This window comes from Pollicipes pollicipes, unplaced genomic scaffold, assembly GCF_011947565.3.
Source record: "Pollicipes pollicipes isolate AB1234 unplaced genomic scaffold, Ppol_2.1 Scaffold_6052;HRSCAF=7182_pilon_pilon_pilon, whole genome shotgun sequence".
Classification (NCBI taxonomy): domain Eukaryota; kingdom Metazoa; phylum Arthropoda; class Thecostraca; order Pollicipedomorpha; family Pollicipedidae; genus Pollicipes; species Pollicipes pollicipes.
In genome coordinates this window covers 4,507,105-4,532,717 of record NW_023596805.1, presented here as the reverse complement: position 1 = coordinate 4,532,717, position 25,613 = coordinate 4,507,105, and the positions used below count along the sequence as shown (strand labels likewise).

Here is a 25,613-nt window from a genome sequence, read left to right as displayed (position 1 = left end):
TGCCAAGCACACGAGCTCCGGCCTGGGAGCGTAATGGCCGGGTGGTTAGCGCATCGTGCTCCCACGTGACGAGCTCGGCTTCATACACCGGTTGCGCAATGGCCCCTGAGCGCTAATATGGCCCAAGCGGTTGCTAACGTTCCACGAAAGGTGCGTGACGAAGTGCGTCTTCTCTTTAAAAAAGAAGCCAGACATCACAGGCGCTACTAAAGCCTTGGAGGCAATGACCATGCCGCGGATATTTCAGACTTGAGTTAGCAAGTGCATTTTGTTTCGTTGAATGCTGAGATCTGATGAACGCCTCATCCAACACACCGCCTGAATTTAGACCTTTAGACCTCCGAGAGGCTAGCGTTGTGCCAACCACAATGAATGGCAAAATCGCTCGTTTCAGTACGTTTTCTACTCGTGCAACAGCTGGCACGTCACGTCACGTCACGTCACGTCACGTCACACACGTCATCCACGTCCCTCACACTTCGCCAATCTTGTCTTTTCACCCCAAAGGACCGATCGTTTCTTCCATTTCCTCGGGTTATTTATCATTTTCTGCAGCTTCGCCATTTATCCGCTTCACCGAAGACCTCTCAAAAGATAAGAAGTCAAAGCTGAGGTCCACGCAATGGGTACTGAATCTGAGCCTGGAGGCCAATCGGTTTTAAATATGAACTTGAACGTGGCCTAAACACCACGGCGCCACGCAATGATTGGGGATCGTCTGTCCAGCAGTTCGACTGAGGCTTTTATGCCGCCCTCCTGGCCTCTCTGACTAAGAGCTCGAGTTACATGCACTGCTCGAAGACGGAAGCGACAGGCAGGGGGAGGGAGAGCCCAAGCCCCATCTCTGTCAACAAATAATACGAACTTCACGGCGCTGAAAGGAAAACACCGCGGTAAAAGTCTCGTTTGACCCCACCCCTCCCCCAACTCCAATCTCCTCAGCGGATCGGTCGCGTGTCAACGCCAGGATAGCCCCGACGGCTCTCAACTTCACAGGTCACCGAGCAAATGGCCGCTGGCATCCGCCGCAAGCCTCCGAGGCTCTGAAGAGCAGGAACCCATCAGCCTGTGGAAGTAAATGTCACGAGGCGGCATTGCGGTCAGCGGTGCGACGCGTCATCAGCTCCGCTGGAGGCGACAGACTTCAAGGCGATACGAGGTGAGATCGCGGGAGATCGCCACACATCTGGAGACAGCGGGAAGATCGCTCCCCAACTCGTGATACCCGGGAGTTCGGTCTCAAGACGACACAAGGGGAGATCGCGGGAGATCGCGACACGCCCGGAGACAGCGGGGAGATCGCTCCCGATCTTCCGATAGCCGGGAGTTCGGTCTCCATATTCGAAATCGCGGGGAGATCTTGCCTCGTCCAGAGAAAATGATGCGTTGGATTCGTCTACTGATTGAGCTTGATTGTTTGCTGCCAAGTCTGGCTACAAATCGCAGACACATGACCTCCAGGACGCATATGATTTGAAAAGAGTAAAAGGGGTGGTTCCAGGCACGGCGACAAATTCTCCTGGAGTCATTTCCCACTCATTTCCAAGTTTCCCGGCACTGAGGCTGAGAACTCAAGCGCAGGACACGCCGTTCAATCAAGTTTTATCCAAAGGCAGCTCAGGATAAATCTCCTTCAGGCGCGCGCGCTATCACACAAGTGGGCACACGATTCCCCGCCCCTCCCTTATCTCCCCCCCCCCCCCCTCCATCCATCCCCCGCGATCCACAGCTGTCAGTGAGTGCCGAGTGACTGTTTGCGCCTAGACCGTTCAGGCCCCCAGGCTCGGCTAATCGACAAAAGAGAAAAAAACAAGGGGGTGTTCGTGTTGGTTACCAGGTTGTGGTGTGTATGTTCGTCGTGCTACTCCGCCGGCGTGTGCGAAAAATCAACGCACGTTCTCGATTTTTGAAAGCGCAGTCCTGCATCACTCCAGGCTGTAATTTAGTTGACAGAAGAAAATGAAAACGCAGCGACCAGGATGTCACAACAACGCGCACTCGCCGGCACTTTCCACGCCTTCTATCAGATGGGCTACCTGGGCTTATATTTGACACATTTGCCCCGACACAGCTCCTTGAGTCTCCGTGAGCCCGCGGAGAACTAGAAGTCGACGAAGGCGGCTGTATCGGCTACGGCTATCGGCAATCAGCCTCTTCTCTCCCCCCCCCCCCCTTTCTCCCATCACCCAAGACACTAGCGGCCGGTCTTCTGCGTGCGAAGGCCGAAAACAAGGCCGATATGCGGCGAGCGCCAACGCGTGCGCCAAAAAAAACACAGCAACTGGCAGCATCTGGACACCGAATACCGGCGTGGCGATTATCATTTCATCGTTGTTTGGATGTTCAGATGTTTGTTATTTTGTTCGCGTGCTTGGTGCCGACTGGTGAGACGTTGTCGTGACGATCGCATTGCATGTCGCTGTGTGGCAATTTTGTCGCAATTACCACTCTAAAAATTTCAAAATAAAACAAGTTTGTAAAGTAAGTGAAGTCTATGCTCGTAGAGCCGCGTTCTCTTCGTATCTCAAATACGTCACCCCTCATAGAGGACGGTCGATGGAACGAAGCTAAGCGTAGCCTAGTCCTGGGCCGGCATCTGCCTAGCCTAGCCCGCATGGACCCACCCGTAACCCGACGTTGCTTTGTTAGTACTAGCCTAACACGTAAGTTCCAAAACAAAACTGTTGTCATGTCGGCAGTTACCAGACCTAAACACGTTGGTTTCCAGGACAGGCACCACAAACGCACGGAGGATGGCATCCTTGATGGTCAGATGTCCACAGTCTGTCACATCAGTGGCATGGCCAAGACACCGCCTGCACGACGTAAAGCCTTCTGGTAGTCTCCCTTGCGGCTATGTCATCTTGCGGCGCATATTGCGGTTCGGTGATTGCTTCTTTTCGCCGGCAATACTCTGCCTACAATGAAGATTATTTTGAGCAACACTGCTGTTCTTTAGCTCAACAGTGCCGCCACTCCTAGTCGGAACTCGACGCAGTAAAACTTCCCCATGACAGGATCGAGCGCACGACTTGGGGTCATGACCGACTGATGCCTTGTTGATTCCCGATGCCAGTACGCTACCGATACCGTGTCAGCGACGCCGTGGCCGGCACACCGCCGGTCGCGGCGGCCCACTGTCCCCGCACCGGGACCGCGCCGCGGGGTCCGAGTCAACTGCGGGCGCTCATCCCACATCAAGGAGGAAGCGGGCGGCGAGGCTGTGCGGCGCCACGACGAAAAAGATGATGATGATGATGATGATGATGATGTGAGCCGTGAGGAGGCTGGGATGATGATTGGAGTTTTAGGGCGCGCCGACTTCGCTGGCCATTCGACGCTCCACGTGAGGAGAAGGTCCGTGCCGCGGGGGGGGGGGTGGAAGAAACGTGGGGCGTCCAGCTGTGTGGTTAAGAGAAAGAGGGAGGCACAAGGGAGAGGGAAGGCACGAGAGCCTAAGTAAAGTGGAAGGCGCGTGCGTTGAGCAATGCAGATGGCGAGAATACGAAGCAGGCGTCTCCCTGGACATGAGGGCACACAGTGAAGATCAAAAGGACAGTGAAGACTGCTTTCAAGGGGTGACGTATCTCTCCACGACCGCTACCGTACACGGAACGCCACCGAGAAGACGTCCCTGAGACCCCAATTGGAATTCTACGTCGGGTTCAAGGCTTCAACGTCGGCAGGTGTTACACGCCTCGATACAGCATTCCAAAACGCATTCAGTGGAGTGTGCAGGATGTAAATGTAAATTAATTCAATTCATTCATTCACCAGAAATCAGGCTCATGCCAGCCTCCGCGCGCAAAAAATCGTCGGCTCGCAATCTCTTGCCCTTTGACCCCGAACCCTGATATCTGACCCGCCCGAACGACTTGTCAAGCCCGAGGTACACACGCTGGGTTGACCGCCGCCTGGCTCGACGACGATTTGCTTACTTTGAGCGGGTGAGGAGCAACAGGCAGTGGAGCAACAGGCAACGAGCCCTGGACCCGGGAAGCGATAGCATGGCAAACTACCGACAACTCTGCCATGCAAGAGGTTGAACACTGAAACCCTGCCTCGATATATAACCCAATATCCTACAGCGACCAACCACCGCCTGCCGAAACCCGGTGGCAAAACGCCAGCTGACCCAGACAGCTGGCACCCAAATTGCGGTCATTTGGCTGTCCCACAGGTGGTCAGAAACGACGGCATTCGTCCGTCCACGACCCTCAAAGCGCTGCCAGTTTCCGAGAACCGGAGCCAGACTTGGGCTGCGTGAACCACGGGTCCTGACAACGTTGAGCCATGTACCAAAGGTCAGAGTCCAAAGTATTTTGATTGCATTCCTCACGGTTCTCCGGCTGTGTGCTTCGGCAGGTCAGGCCACCGCAAGGTGGCCTGACCTGATGATTTGATGACCTGATGACCTGATGACCTGATGATGACCTGACCTGACCAACATTTCCAGCTGATGTGAGCAGGCTGTATGTGCGCAGCATGTCGGACCATCAAGCGCTGACGAGGCTTGCATGCTGACATCTTTGAACAGACGGAAGCTCCGTCTCCCAGATTTTGTGTGTGTGTGTGTGTTAAGATGAACACCGTCTACGAGACAACAACAAGCGGCCCGTTTACCTCGCGGAGGCGCTCAGCATTGACATGCGTGATAAGCACGTACAACTATCTCTACAACACTGCTGCCTAAGTTGTGCCACAAATCATTCCCTCCTAAAACAACCACCATGTTCAGGGAGCAGCGTGTCTGCGCCACGTCTAGCCATCATGTGCTCATGTCGTGTTTCACAAGAATCTTGAAACATCCCGTCGTGTTCTGCAAGCCCGTGCTGGTTGTCCTTCCATCGCGCGTCCCTGGGCACGCCTCTGCGAGAGGCCGGTCCTACTGCGCCGTCTGTAGGGGACGCCTGCGCGAGGTCAGGTCGGCTTGGTCCGTGATCCAGGCCGTCAGCAGAGATCAGTGGGTGCAGGCCGACCGTGGCCAGAATTCACGGCGGGCAAATACAGGGGGTGCCGACCGGCCGTGGCCAGAATTCACGGCGGGCAAATACAGTGGTGCCGACCGGCCGTGGCCAGAATTCACGGCGGGCAAATACAGTGGGTGCCGACCGGCCGTGGCCAGAATTCACGGCGGGCAAATACAGTGGGTGCCGACCGGCCGTGGCCAGAATTCACGGCGGGCAAATACAGTGGGTGCGGACCGGCCGTGGCCAGAATTCACGGCGGGCAAATACAGTGGGTGCCGACCAGCCGTGGCCAGAAATCACGGCGGGCAAATACAGTGGGCGAAGACCGGCAGTGGCCAGAATTCACGGCGGCCAAATACATTGGGTGCAGGCCGGCCGTGGCCGGAATTCACGGCGGGCAAATACAGAGCACGGGACACTTTCATTTTGGCACCTTGCCGCAGGCTGTGCTTTGAAACTCAGCTGTGGAACTCAGGGGCGACTGTAACAGGCTCAGCGGCATATTTTAACATCATTGACGGCTTAAATTGAAAAAATTATTTTCCACCCAAATCTTGGCACACTGGACGCTAGGTACGTTGCCTAGGAACATCTCTGCGAAGCCGACGTTACGGCTAAGGGTACCTCTAGGTACGTTCCCACAGTACATGACGGTATCAACCTGTATACGCGGATGCAGTCATTTGTGTCCATAGGGCTTCACGACGCACTTAACTGCTGAAGGAATACGTTGTCGCCTGCCTCTCACCCAGGCAGCAAGGGCGGGCACCGGGGGGAATTGAACCTCATACATCTCACTCCCCAGACGAGCAGCTTGACCACCAAACGATCGGCGCCAAACGTGGACGCAGTCTAGAACATCGTTCATACCCTTGCAGCCCACGCAATGATAGCTCCCTCCATTCAGAATCGAGTTCGAGACACCGTGGCCCAGCAATCAAACGCGACAAATCGGACTCCGCTCGCCCGGAATACCGCATATGACTCGTCACGTTCCACCAGACTCACACTCCTCCTCCCGCGTCCCTCAACTTTAGCACGAAGCACGACGACAGTTCGTTTAAGAACCACGTCGTGCCTTTCAATGAGCTGTCCAGAAGTTTCTGTCCCGCAACAGAGTAATCCCCGCGCAGAGCGGACCTGAGCTGCCGCGGAACTACGCGGATCTCGCGTAAGCTGCCGCGGAACTATGCGGATTTCGCGTGAATTGCCGCGGAACTACGCGGATCTCGCGTGAGCTGCCGCGGAACTACGCGGATCTCGCGTGAGCTGCCGCGGGACTACGCCGATTTCGCGTGAGTTGCCGCGCGGATATCGCGTGAGTTGCCGTGGAACTACGCGGATCTCGCGTGAGCTGCCGCGGAATCACGCGGATCTCGCGTGAGCTGCCGCGGAACTATGCGGATTTCGCGTGAATTGCCGCGGAACTACGCGGATCTCGCGTGAGCTGCCGCGGAACTACGCGGATCTCGCGTGAGCTGCCGCGGGACTACGCCGATTTCGCGTGAGTTGCCGCGCGGATATCGCGTGAGTTGCCGTGGAACTACGCGGATCTCGCGTGAGCTGCTGCGGAACTACGCGGATCTCGCGGACCCCCGGGACCCCCCCCCCCCCCCATCCCGGGAGAGACCCCGCAGCTCTTCTCGCAAGCACCATCCAACGACAATCAGGGATAGACTCCCCATGAGGACGTTCATGAGAAGCGGAGGTCGTCGGGTACAGACGGGTCAACGGGTGGCAAAGGCAGCGCGAGCGTGGTTGGCGTGGTATCCAGGACCGGCCGGAACTGACGGCGCGGTGCGCGTCGTTTGCCGCCTGACCGAAAGTCATTAGGACTTCCAGGCCAAGCCGAAAATGAGATTTCGGTCGTAACCGCGCCAAGCAGGGAAGGAAATGCGACGTTGTGAATGGAATGCGCCAGAAATTCACGCTTTCAGAAGATTCGGTTTGGGATGATGGGAAGCGTGAGGTGTAAAGGGAGGACGGGTTAGTGGTGGCTCGGGGCTTCTCGTCTCCGGTCTCGTGCGCAGGGGTTACACTAGCCTGCTTCCACTGAGCGAGAAAGGGAACCGCTCCGCCAGTAAGCGACAGACCATCCACACTAGCACCGCCAATTCGCCCGTGCGTTCCAGCAATATGGAAGTGCTTTGTCCATTCATACAATACGATTTGCATCCGTCGGGATCGAGCCAGATCGAGATCGAGGATCAGACGCTCAGCGTCCCCTGCCGAAAATCGAACCGGTGGGAAGAAAGTTTGTTGAATGCTAGAGTGTTTGGGTGTCGTCCCAAACACTAGCATTTGTTTTAGTTTTTCGCGTTGGTTTAATGTGTTGCTGAAACAGTGCTTGAAATAGTCGGCTCGTTCAAAAACACCCAACGCAAGCAATACTTTTGAGTTATCGTGCGACTCTTTTTGACACACTTTTGACACACTTGCTACTTCCGTAACCAAGTGTTGGTGACTCACAGCTAATCATGATGACTGAAGACTGATCAGAGGTTCCATGAAGGCCCAATATCGCTTGTTCATGACTTTTAAGTCGTCCACTAGGCCTATGAGATATTCACGATATATTGTGGCTGCGAGTGACTTGAACTCGGACCTGGCCCCACAAAATGTCTGGATGTTGTTTGGAGATGGATGCGAGCTCTTTCTTTGGAGATTGCCTATTTCAGAAATATATCAGCACCCACATGGCTATCCAACTATGGGAAGAAAATGACTACCTAATTTCGCCGTGCGCGCATGTGAAGAATGACCACATACACGAGACACATACTTTATGCGTTCTGCTGACAGAAAGGATCTCCGTGACCCAGCGGCTGAGCATGGTGGGCTTAAGTTGAAATACTTGGTTCAATGCCCGCTGCAAGCAATTTTTTCACTGGCTTCGGGTTCACCTGGTATGACGTCGCCTTTGGCTACAGCAGATCTATGCCTTCATGTATAACCCAACATCGCTATCGATGGGACCGATATCCAAAAGGTTATTAGCTTGCTGCTTCAGATCCAAGCGGAAAACTGAGGGTATTTTAGGTAGACGCAGGAGCAGTACACCTTCCTGAAGGCACAAGCAGCCGCACGAAATACCTGGTGCGTTTGAAACAACATGGAGAAAGACCGAGTGGTTCCGCAGCTGCAGAGAAATGCTCGACGTTCCAGACTGTCAAAATATCCGAGCAAGACTACGTCCGAGAAAAACAAAGATATCTGAGAAGTAAAAATAACGGCAAAAGAAAAAATATCAGAGCAGGTTCTAAAACTGGTGTGGCATTGTGGCCAAAGCACAAACCTACCATCGCCAGTTGAAAGGAGGAGTATTAATGATGTACACAATGTTTTCTCACGCGACTAAGCTGCCTATGGTAGCTGAGCGTACAACAGGAAACGGTCAACCGTGACAGAGCGCCGAGCCGACGAGTTCAGCAGCATCCAGAGCACTAGATAAAGCAACGCTGCGACCAAGTACCCTCAGATGACGTCAAATCTTATCTCTGGGACTATCGTTTGATGACGTCACATCCCATTTCTGGGCGCATCGTTCGATGACGTCGCATCTTATCCCCGGGAGCGTCGTCAGCTGTCCCTATTTTAAAGGGAGTGCTCCACATTTGTGTAGGGTTTTGGAATAGAAAAACATCTTTAAGATTAGCTCAAGATTATTCAGTGCAGTTCACAGCCCTGTTCTTCATAACACCTAAGCCCCTGTAGCTTTTATGCTACACACCGCGAAGATATGCAACAATTTCGAGGAGACTATTTCAAGGTCACCCAGGCATCCATGACCCCAAACTAACTTCTCTCAAATCCTGCCACTGCGCTAGCCATGCAGCGAGCAAGGCTAAGCAAAATGTCATTGTCGAGTCGTTCATATCTGGCGTTCGTAAGCACGATCTCCAGACATAACGGCCGTCAATTGGCTCTCGATCAATAATACATAAGGTACGATAATGTAATTCAACAATGATGTATTGAGGGGCATTTTTACCAAACAGAGAAAATTTAATCACATATAATACTTGCTTCAAATGCTTCTTTCCATCTTCAAATGTCCAACCTGCCCTCTGAGTCTAAATCATGCCTGATCGTCTTGGAAAATATCTGCACGCCGGGAGGATGTGGGATGGTGAACCAACGCAGCTTTCAAGTTGAGCACGCCAATGCCAGCGCATGACGTCACCGGTTTGCGTCATGCCCTCCACGTGTGACGTCATTAGAGAGGACCTCGGGGAGACCGACCTTTACCGACGCCCCGACGATCCCCAGAGGGTATTTTCAGGATATATTTTCTGGGCTTTCGCAACTCGTCAGAGGCGGGGATATGACGTCATTCTGCGCGTCTGACGTCACGCAGATCGCCGGGTCACGTGTCCCAGCGTTCAGCGTGATGACACAGATATGTTCCCCCAGGGCGCACATTTCAGATTTCGACTGCATGTTCAGTACTCGAGCGAAGCTATCAGCAAATAGTTGCTTATTGGAGTTTTCGGGCGCGTCGACTGCAATGGCCATTTTGCACCCAGCCATCACCGAATAGAGTATCGGGTGCTGTTTCGAGAATTACGTCACGAGCTATCACATGCTATCAAGGTCACCCAAGGTCAACGAATGTCAGTCCTTCTCTCAGCACGGCCGACAAGCGAAAAACATGACGCTTTCCCCGCCGCCACAAAGATTGTAGTCCGAGTTCGGCGAAATGGGTGTCATGTCGATGTCCAAACCCCATCAGAGTGGGAAGAACTTTAACCACAAATGAACGTGGAAGAGAACTGAGATCTGATGCAGTGTCCTCGCAGCGTCCTGCCCTGATGCAGTGTCCTGCGGTGTCCTGATCGGATGCAGTGTCCTGTAGCGTTCTGATGTGATGCAGTGTCTTGCAGTGTCATGCGTTGATGCAGTATCCTGCCAACACTGCAGTGACCTGCAGTGTCCTGCTCTGATGAAGTGCCCTAGTAGCGCCCTGCAAACCCTGTAGTGTCCTACATTACATTACATTGCATTACATTACATTTCATTACATTACATTTTATTACATTTCATTTCATTTCATTACATTACATTTCATTACATTACGTTACATTACATTTCATTACACTACATTTCATTACATTACATTTCATTGCAATACATTACTGCATTACATTACATTGTCCTGCATAGTGTCCCGCGGCAGGCGACAGACTCCAGCTGTCTGCCAAAGCAGCGCTGGAGTTCAAACACCGCTGCAATAGTCTACCACGGCGTACGAAAACGTCCCGTCGGCATTGGTCCGAACTCATACCCCCCCCCCCCCCCCCCGTCGTCGTGCTGTAGTTTTCGGCACGTCGACTGCACGTGGTCATGCAGCTCTGTCACCGCGTTGAAAGGGGCCTTGAACCAGCAGTGGTTCACGCGGAGACGGAATGGCGCCAGCATCCAGAGCGAAGTGTGCATTCGGTGGGCAATTCCCGCCAAAATTCGGTGCGCTACGGCCATAACACTGAAGTGCCCGCCAAATGAAGCCCGTTATGAGAATGAATGGCGGGTGTCCGGCTGTATTCGCGCTTCGGTAAGAGGGTGAGACTTTCAGCATTGCTCACCGGAAGATTCGCGCTTTGGTAAGAAGGTGAGACCTCCAGCACCGCTCACCGGAAGATTCACGCTTTAGTAAGAGGATGAGACCTTCAGCACTGCTCACCGGAAGATTCGCGCTTTGGTAAGAGGGTGAGATCTTCAGCACTGCTCACCGGAAGATTCGCGCTTTGGTAAGAAGGTGAGACCTTCAGCATAGCTCAACGGAAGATTCGCGCTTTGGTAAGAGGGTGAGACCTTCAGCACCGCACACTGGAAACTTCGCGCGGTTTTGACCGGCCGACTGGGCCCCTGCTGATGTTTTGACCGGCCGACTGGGCCCCTGTTGATGTTTTGACCGGCCGACTGGACCCTCGCCGATGTTTTGACCCGCCGACTGAGCCCCTGCTGATGTTCTGACCGGCCGACTGGGCCTCTCCTGATGTGCTTCGTTGCAGCCCGTCAAGGCCGGTCAATGGCCGCGCGGCGGAGGTGCGGGGGGCTCGGGAGGAGAGGGGATTCTACGGACACCTTAGCCTGACAATCGCGCCATTTTTACGAGATACGCGCGACCCAGTCCTTATCGGAAAGATGCGCCTCTGTGATGGCGTCCCCCCCCCCTCACTCTCTCATCCCTATGACCCGCAGTGTGATGGGTGGCCAGGCTTGGAGCGCAGCGTAACGCCCCTTTGCCGCGTGACGTGCGTCACCGTGTACCGTCGCGGTGCATGATCCAACGAGACACCAAATTGCCCGCCCATACGGGGTCTCGAAATGCTTGTTGTGTTTGCACCGACGGGCGTCTCCGCTCAGGTTGTTGCTCCCACTCGGTGAAAACCAGGTTCGATGAAAACATCCCGCGGCGGGGATTGAACCCATGCCTCTCCACGCGTAGGGAACTGACCCAGTCGCACAAAAACCATGTGTGTACGCTGTTCGAGCGCTACGGGTGTTGCATCAGACCTGGCTCAACCTCAAAGTGAGTTCACGTGCATGAAATGCAACGTGGATGCGCTTTCGTCAGCCGTTTGGAAAACGACGGCAGGAGCATGACGTTGAGCGTAAAAAAGGATGGCGGTCGCGACAGCTTGTGGGGGAAATGCAAACCGGTTGTAGTGCACCTGTCCGTGTGAGAAGCAAGGACGAGGAGCTTTGTCGAGCAAGACTGTGGTGTCTAGTTGTTCTGTGGTGTAAGGGCTAGGCAGGTAAGGAGAATGCTTACCGCACAACAGAAAATGGGTCATACAATAAGCCAATGATTACAGCGGCATGAGAACAACCCACAGAATACCCACCGCCGCCGGAAATGTGACCCCCAAGTCCCACCACCACCTGCCAACACCACGCGTTGGTGCAGGAGGTCACGTCCACCCGCCCTCGCCCCGCCTCCGCGCAGCGTGAGATCAGTCTCCGTGCCGCAGGAGGTCACGTCCACCCGCCCTCGCCACGCCTCCGCGCAGCGTGAGATCAGTCTCCGTGCCGCAGGAGGTCACGTCCACCCGCCCTCGCCACGCCTCCGCGCAGCGTGAGACCAGTCTCCGCCGACAACGGGGCACCACGGCCGCCGTACGTCTCGCGCAAAACGCTCTCCGCCCGGCCGGACGCGTCAATCAATACCGCACCGACAGCTCCGCACCGGCGCTGGCGCTGGCGCTGGCGCTGCCCACCGCTGGCGACGCGCTGAAGCACTACTTTCAGCGTGGGCGACTGCGCCAAACCGTCGACGCGGCCCGCTGGCCAACTCTTAGCGGGAAGTTTGTCTGGGAGACGGCATTCAATCAGCTGGTGGGTGCAACTTCGGCATGGGGCTGGGAGATCCGCGGTCTCGCTGGCGCTGGATTCCGATCCGAGTGCGCCGGATCCGCCGGATCCGGATCCGGAGCAAGGACGGTGCCAACAACGCACCAGCACACCACAGGCCGACGAACCGTACACATTTGAGATTCAAATCGTGCTAAGCGCGCTGTGTACAGAGCACCGCAATGGAATGGCATTTCTTTCCAGCTGTGGCTTTGTTTGAAGAGCACAACATCGCGTGAATGTTAATCGAGCCGTAAGCGCTGACGACGTTGGTCGCAGTTTGAGGACCGGAGCCGACCGCCTGTCCGCCTGGAATACGCCGCTCAGTTGTGAACTAATAAAACTAATCCCGGGGCGGGTTCATAAACATCGTTTTGTTCAGCTGATAACTTAATACGAATCGTAACCCGCACGTCTTTGCGTGTGATTGAGCCAGCGACGTCAGCATTGTAGAGTAATCTTATTGAAAAACTCGCAAACGAGTACCTGCACCGTGCCACAATCTGCGCTATAGCAATCCGTGATCGTGATCCTAATCCATGCTTGTCAAACCCAGTGCCTACCATTTTCGAACGCTCCAATGCCCCTTAAAGGCATTCGGACAGCGGACCGCGCGCGACCCGGCTGGTGTTATTTGAGGACCACATCCTGTCGTCGGATTTGCGAGCGGCGGAGTATGATAAGGACCACGCGGCTCGGAGCTTCAAGCAGCACCACACCGCGATTAAGTGACCCGGGACAGGCTGACGTGCTGGGCACCGACGAAAAGAGTGGTGACTGAGGCGGGGATGGTGCTGATGCTGGTGATATGGGCTTTAAGGCGCGCCGACTACCCTAGCCATATGGCGCTCATCGAGGCGGTGACGAATGATTTCTTCGCTGGGGCAGTGAAGAGATGTTTTCCCTAGCTGAGGCAGTGAAGAGGTGTTCCCCTTAGCTGGGGCAGTGAATAGATGTCCACCCTAGCTGGGGCAATGAAGAGATGTTCACCCTAGCTGGGGCAGTGAAGAGATGTTCACCCTAGTTGGGGCGGTGACAACTCATCACGCACGTCCGTTCTCGTCGGAGCAGCAGCCACATGCAATTTCACAAGCCTAGCAAATCAGGCTAACTCTGACCAGATGAGGATACATGAGTGAATGGGGTGCCTGGTCATAGCAGCTATAGCAATGGGAAGGAAAAGTACACCAGGATTAACATGAGCCCAATGAAATCAGCATTTCTGAGTTCATCAGGCATGCCAAGTATTGTAGTAGGCAAAATAAAACATGATTTGTGACATAAGCAGCAGCAAACATTCTTTTGAAATGTCTATCAGCAGCTGGTGTCATAATAAAAGAATATCTTGCCAAGAACATTGGCCAAACATAATTTTTGATGATTAGCATTTTGACACTCATAATGGGGTGAACTATTGCAAGGAGTAGTGCACACAGAAGTAACTAACCAAGATTCTGGAAGCAAAGTATTGTTTTATTCTTCGCTGAACTCTCTGCTGAATTATTTTATTGAAAAATGACCTGCTGGGCTTTTTACGCTCAGGAAAATGTGTGCCCCTTCTGGTGAGATGTGCTAAACTTCCCTTTACAAGAACTAAAATATCATATTTTTTGGATCCCCAGAATTCATGCTAATGCTTAACTTCCAAGTGATTTTTACAACCTGAGTTTTTCAATCTTCGCACACTCACTATGCAAAATTTGTAGTCTCCAAACCAGGACCTCTGACCAGGGATCCAACATTGCTTGTGTCATGACTGATATTGTTATATAAGACTCAAGCACCACAATGAATTACAGAAGAAGAACTAACATAAGCACCTTTGAACTTTGAGCAAAACAGAACATAAAACAGCATAGTTATTTGAGCACCCTGATAAACCCAGACAAAGATAAATATATTTACCATCGAATTTACCAGCAGCCTCATGAATCAGAAGACAATGGAAACCAGAGTAATGCACAACATCCTAGGTATCTAACTAAGATAATTTGTTGGATGATAGCACTTTTAATGCGTGTTTCACTGAATTGAGCTTAGCCTTCCTCAACATACTATGGCAGGTATTACTGTGGCAATTTCCCAAAGCAGAAAGCCACTAAAAAATTTACATGCATACATCAAGAAAAATATGCAAGCTACCAAGGCTGCATGTTTTAAATGGTCATATGTAGATCAATGTGTCAGTAGTCAATCAAACTAACCACACATTTCATATGACAGTAACAAACAAAGCCAGGAACATGAGGAGTGGCCATTCATTCCTTGGCTCAGTCATATGTGTGTGGTATATACAAAGTAGTCTTACCTTTCTAAGTGCAGCAGCCTCAAGCATATTAGGTCTTGATATCATCCAGCAAACTTGCCTGATCCCAGCCATTCTCATTTTCAAAAATAAAACGTGAACAAAAGAAAAAAACTAGCACGCAGGCAACCGCACTTTGAGCACAAATGGAAGAAATTGACTGATGCACAATCACAAACGTCTGGCGTGTCGTAAAAACTCCAGCAAAGCTAGCATTTGTAAGCTGTTCAGTGCTGAAGTGCGCTGGACGTGAGGCTTGAGTCGCAAGAACGTCCTGCACGTGCACCTCAGTTCTTCCCCTAGACACGGATGAAATCAGAAACAGCGACAAGTAGTCACCGACCTTGGCCACACTTCCTCACACCACTCGCACCGGAAACGCACGCCCCCTAAAACATCACACGGTGATGCACTAATGGCAAGCGCCCAAAACCGCACCAAACGCGCTTTGCGCTGCGATTGTCGCTAACCAGCCATTTTCATATCAAGCAAAGCAGCGCAACCAAATCACATATCGCATATGGCAGCACTAAACTGCCAAAAGGTATACCTGAGTGAAAAACATAAAGGTAAGTTTTCGCTTTGATTTGGAGCGTCGGTGCAACTTAATCATTGTTCCAGACGTCTTGATCTGCGTCCATTTACCACATGAAACTTTTCGCGTCTAGCCCAAAACCTACCCGAGGACCACACAATCTTGGATTTATATGCACGTGGTGCCACTATCCAGGGACGAAGCCACATGGTGGGTGGGGGAAGAACAGAGAGCCCTCTTCGAAGAGTTAGGCGCTCTGCCCCCCCCCCCCCCTCCCCCTCCGAAGCCTATGGCCCCCTCCAAGCTCCAAAAAGGTGTATAAATGCGTGTGTGTGTGTGTGTGTGTGTGCGATTAACACCTTCGGAAAGTCAAATGCAACTCTGATGAATGTGCCGCAAACTGTGCCGCAAAATATCCCGTATGATTTGGTAATTGTGTGAGTGGCAAGGGAAGCAATCTACGGGACAAGCAGATAGAATACGGGGGCTGGTATGTGGGGCACCGAGGCACGTACAGGTAGGCATTCAGGCGGAATGTATTGAAAAACTGGTCGCAAGTAATCCAGGTAAACCAGGTAGGAAAAGTTTTTTCAGTGTTTTTCCAGTGTTCAGGAAAGTTTTTAAACACGACAGATGCTTCATCACTGGACCATGTGACACTCGCAGACATGTCGGTGCAGCCCCCCCCCCCCCCTCTGACACTAGGGGAACAGCAAATCATAACTTCAGGGTCAAACTGAAATCTGGGGGGAACAACCGGACAAGAAAATGACATAATAAATGTGGAAACGTGACAAGAACGATCATTCCAGGGGCAAAGTGGACGAAAGAAACACCTGTTTATTACAATTTGGTGACATGCCCCCCCCCCCATGGATTACACCCACGCATGCTCTCACCAAAAGTCAATTCGCAAGATGAAACCCGTCAACCGCGTCTGTAGCCGTATCCTTGCATCGACGAGTGTCAATTTGTATTCTTTCGTGATAGCCCTGAACCCTCCCCAATGTTGTCTCGGGCTCTGAAACATATTTGGCTGTAGTGCTATCAAAGCGTGAGAAAACGTCGGCTATCACACAAAAGACTGCCTTATCTGAGTCGTTTCCTGGCCATCACTACAGGGTCAGATCCAAAAAATTCCACCGGGTGAGCTTTTTCTCGATTTAAATCAAGAGCTGCCAATCCTACACAGAAAACTCGGACTTCGTCCGGGTTTTGGCTGTCTTAATTTATGACATATATGAGAGCGTCACCAGTTTCAGAGGGAACGTTAAAGAAATAAGTTTCAGAGGGAACGTTAAAGAAATAAGTTTCAGAGGGAACGTTAAAGAAATAAGTTTATACCTGTACACTTGGCTAGAACTTATACACTTATACAACATACCTTACACTTATACACTTATACAATATATATTACACTTATACACTTAAACAATATACCTTAAACTTATACAATTGATTGCTCGTCATTGCACATACAGGTATAAACGCCACAGGTATAAACCCGTCATTGTGCTATACGTTATACACGTGGTACACGTGATATACGTGATACACGGTCACGTGATGCACGTGATCGCGATCATGGGATGTGAATGCTGATCTCGCATACTAAAAGTTCGCTTTTCTTCACTTTTGTATATCTGGGTGCTATGGGTTTGGTACACTTGCTGTTGTCAGCTTATAACATTATTTTGGTGCATCGCTTGACTTCGTACGCATTACATAGTATGGTATTTTGTAGAACCGTAACAAACCTTGCTGGTATTTATTCCGTTTCAGATAGGTATACGGCCTGGCGGCTGCTCCGGTCAACACCTAGTCAGCACTAGTCACTCCTCAGCGCATTTCTACATTTTTATACTTATCATATTTTTTATTTATTTGCATTTCTCACTTAGAGGTCATATCCAAGCACGAAAAATATGTTAGTGCTACCAATGCATGGCAAACGTCAGCCCTTCAGCAAATTCAATAGATGTCAACACACTCGCACATGCGCCATTCTATCTTTCACACGTTTGACCACAGTGACCGTATGGGACTGAGTTCTAGAGCATACACCAGAGTATTTGGTACGATGGCACGCTGTTTCTTCGATGACTCAGTTAACTCTGTCATGGCTCAAATGACTCCTTAATGATTCAGATGACTCCTCTATGACTCAGTCCTAAAACAGGTTAGCAAGGTGATCAGCGACTTCATTGCCTGAGCGGAGACAACCAGCGTGCAAGATCTCCTCTCTCTCTCTCTCTCTCTCTCTCTCTCTCTCTCTCTCTCTCTCTCTCTCTCTCTCTCTCTCTCTCTCTCTCTCTCTCTCTCTCTCTCTCTCTCTCTCTCTCTCTCTCTCTCTCTCTCTCTCTCTCCTCTCTCTCTCTCTCTCTCTCTCTCTCTCTCTCTCTCTCTCTCTCTCTCTCTCTCTCTCTCTCTCTCTCTCTCTCATCTCTCTTCTCTCTCTCTTCTCTCTCTCTCTCTCTCTCCTCTCTCTCTCTCTCTCTCTCTCTCTCCTCTCTCTCTCTCTCTCTCTCTCTCTCTCTCTCTCTCTCTCTCTCTCTCTCTCTCTCTCTCCTCTCTCTCTCTCTCTCTCTCTCTCCTCTCTCTCTCTCTCTCTCTCTCTCTCTCTCTCTCTCTCTCTCTCTCCTCTCTCTCTCTCTCTCTCTCTCTCTCTCTCTCTCTCTCTCTCTCTCTCTCTCTCTCTCTCTCTCTCTCTCTCTCTCTCTCTTTCTCTCTCTCTCTCTCTCTCTCTCTCTCTCTCTCTCTCTCTCTCCTCTCTCTCTCTCTCTCTCTCTCTCTCTCCCTCCCTCTCTCTCTGAAGACCGGTAGCCGGAGGTCCTCGCCGCCCGCCTGCTCAGTCAGCCGTGCCACTGGTCGTCCAGCAGCTCACAACACTTTCCGACCCAGCTGGAAAAGGCGTCAGTCGTCCAGCAGTTCAAAACTCGTTCTGGCTCAGCCGGGATAGGCGTCAGTCGTCCAGCAGTTCACAGCTCTTTCCGGATCAACTGGAAGAGGCGCCAGTCGTCCATCAGCGGCCGCACGCCGTCGACACCGTCCAGCAGGGGAGGTTGGCGGAGCGCACCCACACCCAAGGTCGTGTCCCTCGCCATTGGCTCGCCAGCCAGGTTGGTTATCTGGTCCAAGACCCAGTGCGTCCAGCTCTGGTCGGCCTGGTGCGCGTTCATGGCGTCGATGCGATTCAGGCAGGCGGACAGCGCCTCGCGCGGCGAACAGTCCTCCAGCTGCTGGCCGTTGGAGACCGAGTACCTGGGGATGGAGCGTGCGCTTGTCAGAGAGTACACTTGAGTACGGTGTCCTAGGGTGTACCTGAGGGCGGGGCGGGGAGATGGGATCGTATGTCAGAAGGCGTACCTGAAGGCGGAAACATGTGTCAGAGTGTGTACCTGAGGATGGTTTGTGATGTCAGCGTATGTATCTGATGACGTGGTCAGGGAGTGAGTTTCGGGAAGACGCATTATGAGTGTAGACCTAATTTCTGGAAATGGCGTCAGAGGGTGTACCTGATGATGTGGCGTAGTGCTAACGGCAGTATCTGAGTTCAGGGTGCAGCTAATAAACGTGCGGGAAACACCTCGCTAGTTGCCCTCAGCCACCGGCATGACGTCAGTCCCGGTCATTGGCCACGAGCACACGTTTCTCATCTGAAGACATTAAAGTAACCACCAGGTATAATAAGGCAGGTTCACTTATAACTAATGATACACCTTTAAGTAGAAAACACTGCCTCTAGACACCGCCATATTTCTGTTTTGTAAATACGCTCCTCGCTGTTTGATTACGCCATCGCACTTGCACAACATGGAGTGGCAGCCAATTGACTGCCGTTTTATCGGGAAATCGTGCTCACAGACACTAGATATGAACGTCTCGACCACTGTATTTTTTTCTCGGACTTGATCTCCATATGGCTCATAAAATGGTAGGATTTGAATGACGTTATTATGACGTCATGAAGGCCAGGTTTAGCTCAGAAACTAGAGGAATTTAGGCCTTGAAAGCGCAGGACTGTGAACTGCATCGAAAGGTCCTCAAGATGACTATTTCAGCTCAAAACCCCATATAAATGCGGAATACTCCCTTAAAGTTAAAACATTAAGCTCGTGCAGTACGTTATGACTCAATGAGGGCAAAAACAGTAAATGCCGAGTTGTAAAACCTTCTCATTCACTTTATAAACAATACCTAAACCTTGGCAAACTGGCGAAGGGATGGATAACGTGTACGTGAAACTGAAGTGGAACTGTGGTGGATGACCCCTGCCTTCACCTTAGAGAGGCAGCGGATAGTGACCTCTGACCCACCTGTCGAGCGGCAGCGGAGGGTGACCTCTGGCCGCCAGTAAGCTGTCGGCGTACCGAAGGCCGTGCTGCAGCACCTGACGGAGCTCAGCTGGGAATGGCTCCACGGCGGCTGGCAGATGCGGAGGCTCGCGGTGGGCCATCCCCTCCAGGTCACGCTGTCAACGGAACAGGTCACAGGTCACCGAAGGTCACGTTTCAACGGAGCAGGTCACGCTGGCAACGGAACGCACCCAGGGGGGTGGCGGCTTGTTTGGGTCGATTTCAGCGGGGCTGGCGGGCGTTCTTCCGTAAACGTGCTGCTTTGGAAAACTCATTTCGCGGACATCGCTGATTTGGAAAACATATTTCGTTCGCGCTGCTGCTTAGGAAAAATAATTTAGTAGACATGGCTGCTGGAGAAAACTCATTGTCTTTGGAAGACGTGTTGCCAGGCGTCCCTTCACGCATCTACTAATTAAAAATGCTTGTCCTTGTCCTTACGATGATCCAGGACGACAGCATACTTCAAAATTAGTATTCCAGCTCCTTCTGGGATGTTCCGACGCTCATGGTATGCTGTATATATGCATCTCCGCATTGTTGATGCCACAAATAGCGCCTGCAATTCACGCCCCTGAAAACCCAATCGCTACCTCTACTAATACCTCGGCGGACAATAACGCACTGCATGCTTTGTTAATATGCCACTGCATTCTCAGGCACCCGTTACATGCCTCGTCCGAATCTGTTTGCGCCCCTGTTTGCGCCCCTGTTTGCGCTAACACGAGATTATCCCGAGTACTTAGATTATACAGCAGTATTAGCCTTATCGCTCTGAAAAACCAGGAGAATTTATCCAGGAAAACATGAAATTATCTATTTATTACAATTTATTTCAACCATTTATCCCCATTCTCCTGGCTTTTTCCGAGTAATAAGGCTAATACTACCGCCTAATCTATGTGAATAATGTTCATCCCTAACGCACTGAGCAACTTACGTAAATCCCAGTACTGTGGATCGTCAGTAAGCACATCTGTGCTTATGTGGTAAATTTCAGCTCAAGTGTTGTATTGGCGCCACGAGTCATCTCCGACCACACACCGTCAAACCTGGCCAGTATAGGACCTGGCATACGACAGGGGAGATCGACATCATTCCTGTCATCATGACAGGGGAGATCGACATCATTTCTGCCATCATGATAAGGGAGATCGACATCATTTCTGCCATCATGACGGGGGATATCGACATCATTTCTGCCCACCCTGAAATTTGAGGGCCCTCCAGGGCGGAAGAAACGCGGCTGCCGGGTGGACACTCTCATGTGGACAAAGGTCAAGCCCTCGAGACAAAGGTCAAACGTGCCGCTTCATGAGCCCTATGCGGCGTTTTCCACAGACAATGTCAGGTGAATATACCAGAACGGATCTCGAGAAAATGCGGATCTTAGGTGGGTAAAAGCCACGATGTGGCAGCCCTGCCCTGGCGGCCTTGGGAGCACCATCAGGCAGGGCCTCCTGGGCCTGATGGGCCTCCTGAGGCCGAGGAGCAGAGCTGGAACATGTGACGGGAAGGCTGATTTTTACGAGCGGATCCCATCCCCACTGACTGTACTCACGCACTGCGAACAGACTAGCAAGCCCCACAAACGCTAAAAGGTACAGTACCTAGCGGATCTATGAGCTGCCGATGTTGCTTTGTCCTGTTGCCTCAACAATTATTTCAGTTGCAGGCCGTTCCCATTCATTTGGCTATCCGCTAGTCTTGTTACTAAATTACGAATGCTGTGGTTTACGTGACGTTATCCACGTTAGAGTCCATCAGATTTAAAGCCTTCAAAATAAGATTTAAAAACTAAAAAAATAGAATTAAAACTAGATTTAAAACTAGGAAATAGTTTTCCTGATCACCGGACTCCGGAATTAGTTTTCAGCAGTGTTTCAGCAGTGTTTAATTTTCAGCAGTGTCGTGGTGAATGGCTGCGCTGAAGCCTGTCAGAGCGGGGCTAAAGCCTCGGAAGCCATCCCCTCCCCCGTCGGAAGCCATCCCCCCCCGTGGCTATGCCACCGCTGAGGCTCATCAGATGGCCGAAAGTATGTCCGTGCCTGGTGCAGGACACGGCTTAGCCATGAGGCCCGAAAGGGCGGGTGGTTAACGCCTTCGGCTACCACGTGGGTCCCGGGTTCGAATCCCGGTTGCGTCAAGGTCCTCTGAGCACTAATTTGATCAGTGCAGTAGCTGGCGTTCCATAAAAGGGTGCGTGACGACATGCTCCGCATTTCCACGCAAAAGGGAGGGATCTTGTACCAATGGCAGCCCAGGCACGGCCCCTGTACCGCACACATCTTGGATGGTTGACGATGGGTTACGGTGGGAGAAACTCACCATGGCGGATGAGGTCATGCTGCGGTGGTCATGGCAAGAGGCCTGCTTCGAAAGGAGAGGAAGTCGCTTTTGTGAATGGGAGCAAACATGTGTCGCAACCAAGAGTAGGTTCTTATGATGCAGAAGATGCGTCAGTCATATTGAGATTGCGTGGGTTGACAGACATATGGGATACCGAAGACGTTCGTATTCGTTTCGTGGAACTGTGTGGAGCGCTCAAGTTGTATGCAGAGGCGTTACTTTGTATGCGCTCGGAGGCTTGGATCGAGCCCCCTTCCCAATGCGGTCCTGAACCTCTCATAGTCTTCCGAGCCCTACCCCCAATGCATATGAGCAAAAAAGGTATACTGAGCATAAATAGCTCCGAATTCCTCTGCACTGCTGATGCAGTTGATATCTAAGCATACAAATATTATAACTATGCTAATTTTGTACCAAAAAGTGTCTTGTGGGTGTCTCATGTTTGCATGACGCGTACTTCCCCGTATGCTAGGCCATTCTGCAAACGTTGGTGGGTTTCTCATGGGACAGCATAAGCGGACCAGGATAGCAAAAAATGGTCCTGCAGTGTGTGACCTTTTTTTAGCAAATAGCAGCCCAGATAGGAGTTGCGTCACGTGTTTCTCCAGAATGGAAAGTGTGCTTTGAAAAAACATTATTATTACGATCGCGACTGTGGCAGCATTTGACTGCCAACTCAATGGCGAAGCACGGTAAACGACATTGACAGAAAGTGGATATTCCACATCCGTCAAACAGTGAATATAAAGGCTCCAGATGGCCCCCTGGTGGGCCACGATGCGCAACAGCTGAACCTGGCGTGGGTGGTCGGTTGTGCTTCCCTATCTTGTTGACGATGATCCGTCCCATCTCAAGTTTGAAGGCGGCCTTGAGCTCTTCATGACTCGTTGGCTCGTCCGCGTGGCCGTGACTTTTCAGCTTACCTAACAACGTGAAGTCCAGTGGCGACAAGCGAGTGCGTAGCTTCTTCACGGCCGCCTCAATGAAATGCGCGTTCTAGGGAAATGCTCCACCAACCAATTCAGCATCCCCGGTGCCGTGTGCTGTGTCTCGGACTCCTCCGGAGCCGCCCCTCGCCCCGACCAAGCCCGCGAGGTCGCTCTAGGGCCGCCCGGGAGGACACCAGAGCGGTAGCGACGCAGCGCTCTGGCGTGGTGCTGACGGAAGCGTCACTCGCGTCTCCAGAGCATCTTCTGTAGGGCCACGGTTTGAGAAATGGGAGATTATTGATGACTGTCATTGTTTGTGGTCATGTTTTGCCATTGAATGGCCATTCAAAAGCCCCGCAGCCTGAGTTATGCGATAAATGCACATGTCACTGTCAATAGCCCCACAGTTACCAGCCCTTGTCTTCTATGTCGTTCCAATTATCCACGTGCCCGTTCAGAGGGTCGTACAGTTCGGTGTCATTTTTATATAGGTACATCCTGTCGGCGTACACGGATTCTATTATAGCATCTCGTCTCTACGTGGCAGGTCACGCCACTCAGCATAAAACTCTGTTTATGATCCGGGCCGCCACTGATGAACGAAACACACAGCTATTTTTATTTGTCACAGCCAGTCGATTAAGTATTGTTATTTTTTTATTGGCACCCCATCCTAAACTTTTACGAAATGCAACTTTACATCGGTTTCAAATTGGACGTCATTCCTCACCATAAAAATTGACGTTTACCACCTGATGTATTTGATGTTGTCATCGGAGGGGCAACTTAAAGTGACTAAAATGCAGGGAAAACCCGGACTTGACGCAGGTTAGATCAATTTTATCAGCTTCGCTCTCAACCGATTTTATAATGCAACACTCCTGGTTGCAGAAATTCGTTTGCTCTGACATTCGTCTCATGGTTTCGAAACTAATCCCCTAAAGCGTCCGCAAGCACCTATGCTTCAGACCAGTGGCCGGCAGCTTTATAGATAACAAAAATGATACCCTTGCTATCGTTGGTGGGAGCTCAATGCTTGCGCGATAAATAATACATGCTTAAACTATACACTTGGGCTGGCTTATCACAAAGCAAACACTGTAGTGGCCAAGACAAACAAATGCAGTTATAGCCCACACCGTAGTGTATTTGGAAGCACTTCTGTCCGAGCGGGCCACCCTGCGCAAAAACAACCCACCATGAATATTGGCCTGCAATATTATCCACGGACTCATGGCGCCGTCCCTCCGTCCTGTAAAACGAGTGCACGACGCGACTTTAAAGCACGACTTTTACGACACTTCACTCGTGACAGGGCGTGATCCATGCCGCGGTCCCGTTGCCTTGTGGAGGCCCCGTACCCCCACGAGACACTTAGTGCTGGCCACGGATAGCTTTGCGGTGCCGTCCCGGTCTGCCGCTTCAGTACGTCATCAGTCCCCAAGTAGGCCCCTTGTGGTCCCCAACCGGCCCCAAGTAGCACGTTGTCAAATGTCTCAAGATAAACGCTAACACCCATCTGAAAGCCTGCGTTAGAGATTGTACCAAAGCACGCGTTTAGAATGACTTTGATGCATGACCGCAATCATCAATATTAAGCGTCTGATTATGTTTCCAGTCATGTTCTAACTGCCAGGGGCAACCGGATAGTCATATATATATATATATATATATATATATATATATATATTATATATATATATATATACTCTATTACAAACATATTTTATATTTATATATATTTTACTCTATAGTATGGGTGTTGGCGTGGCTTCAATTACGTCATAGATATAAACGCGCCACGGTTATCACTACTAACTACACATCACTACATAGTACTGCATATCGTCACTATTTATCACTGAGTGTGCTCTGGTCATGCCCGGCACTGCAGAACGGGAGTCTAAGCTTCAGGTTGTCTCTTCTGTTCATTCTTGAGGCTCCTCAGCGCAAAAACTACTGCAAATCACTCTTCACGTGTATTGTGCCATGTGCTATATAACAGATGAACATCCAAAGCAAACTATAAAACACAGGAGCGGCAGTAATTACAAAAAAGCCGTATGCACTGTGGGAATGGTTGTTCGGCACAGCATCGGTAATGCATGTATTGCGCAGTTAATTGGGTGTGTTATGTGTAAGAAACATGATCATCATAATGAGGAAGGCGACAAAGAAAAGCTTAGTAACTCACGACGTTACTCATACCTATCGGATTGAAAACGGCGTGAAGATATGTTGCGTGGTCATAACTTAAAAAACAACACATGCAATGCTGTATTCTACAGATAAAAAAACGATGGACACAGCCCGATAACATTTGTTCAGTAGGTTTGAAAAAAATGATTGAGACATGTTTCCAAATTTCAGCTTGTTACAACCGTAAAAAGCGATATATCGGACCTGACGATGGGGCTTATGTCACGTTTTTATAAGCACTGAATACGAGTAGACTATTTAAAAACTGCATCTTTGTGCACAACTTCTGCTGCACGTGACCCATAAAAAGTGTTCACCTGAACGTTTATGTACGCGTTGGGTCATTCTTTCTTCAGCACTGTAGTTTGTCCTTCGTTATTGTGAACAATATATGACCCTGTTCCGGTCTGTGTTTTACACCCATTTTCACAACTCAATCTCCATTTCCCATGTTAAACAAATGGCGTCACATTAAACCTGAGTTCAGAGGCAAAAAAGCGTCTATTCGCCCACGAGTGTGGGACACTTATGAATATCTACCCTTCATGGCAGGAAACTGAGACGCTCTCATTATTCCAAGCTCTATTTAACATTTCCATTTTATTTTATTGTCATTTT

General features: G+C 51.1%; 1 protein-coding gene across 1 annotated transcript in view; it reads right to left on the bottom strand.

Moving 5' to 3' along the window:
* Positions 1–17,945: 17,945 nt before the first annotated feature.
* Positions 17,946–25,613, bottom strand: part of LOC119104640 (WSC domain-containing protein 1) — a 37,056-nt gene continuing 29,388 nt past the window's right edge. Inside the window, exons 6-7 of the mRNA XM_037228359.1 lie at positions 19,480–19,634; positions 17,946–18,424 (exon numbers count right to left, since the gene is read on the bottom strand). Of these exons, the coding sequence (XP_037084254.1) occupies positions 18,142–18,424; positions 19,480–19,634 (438 nt within the window). The 3' untranslated portion in view covers positions 17,946–18,141. The remainder of the gene's footprint in view (positions 18,425–19,479; positions 19,635–25,613) is intronic.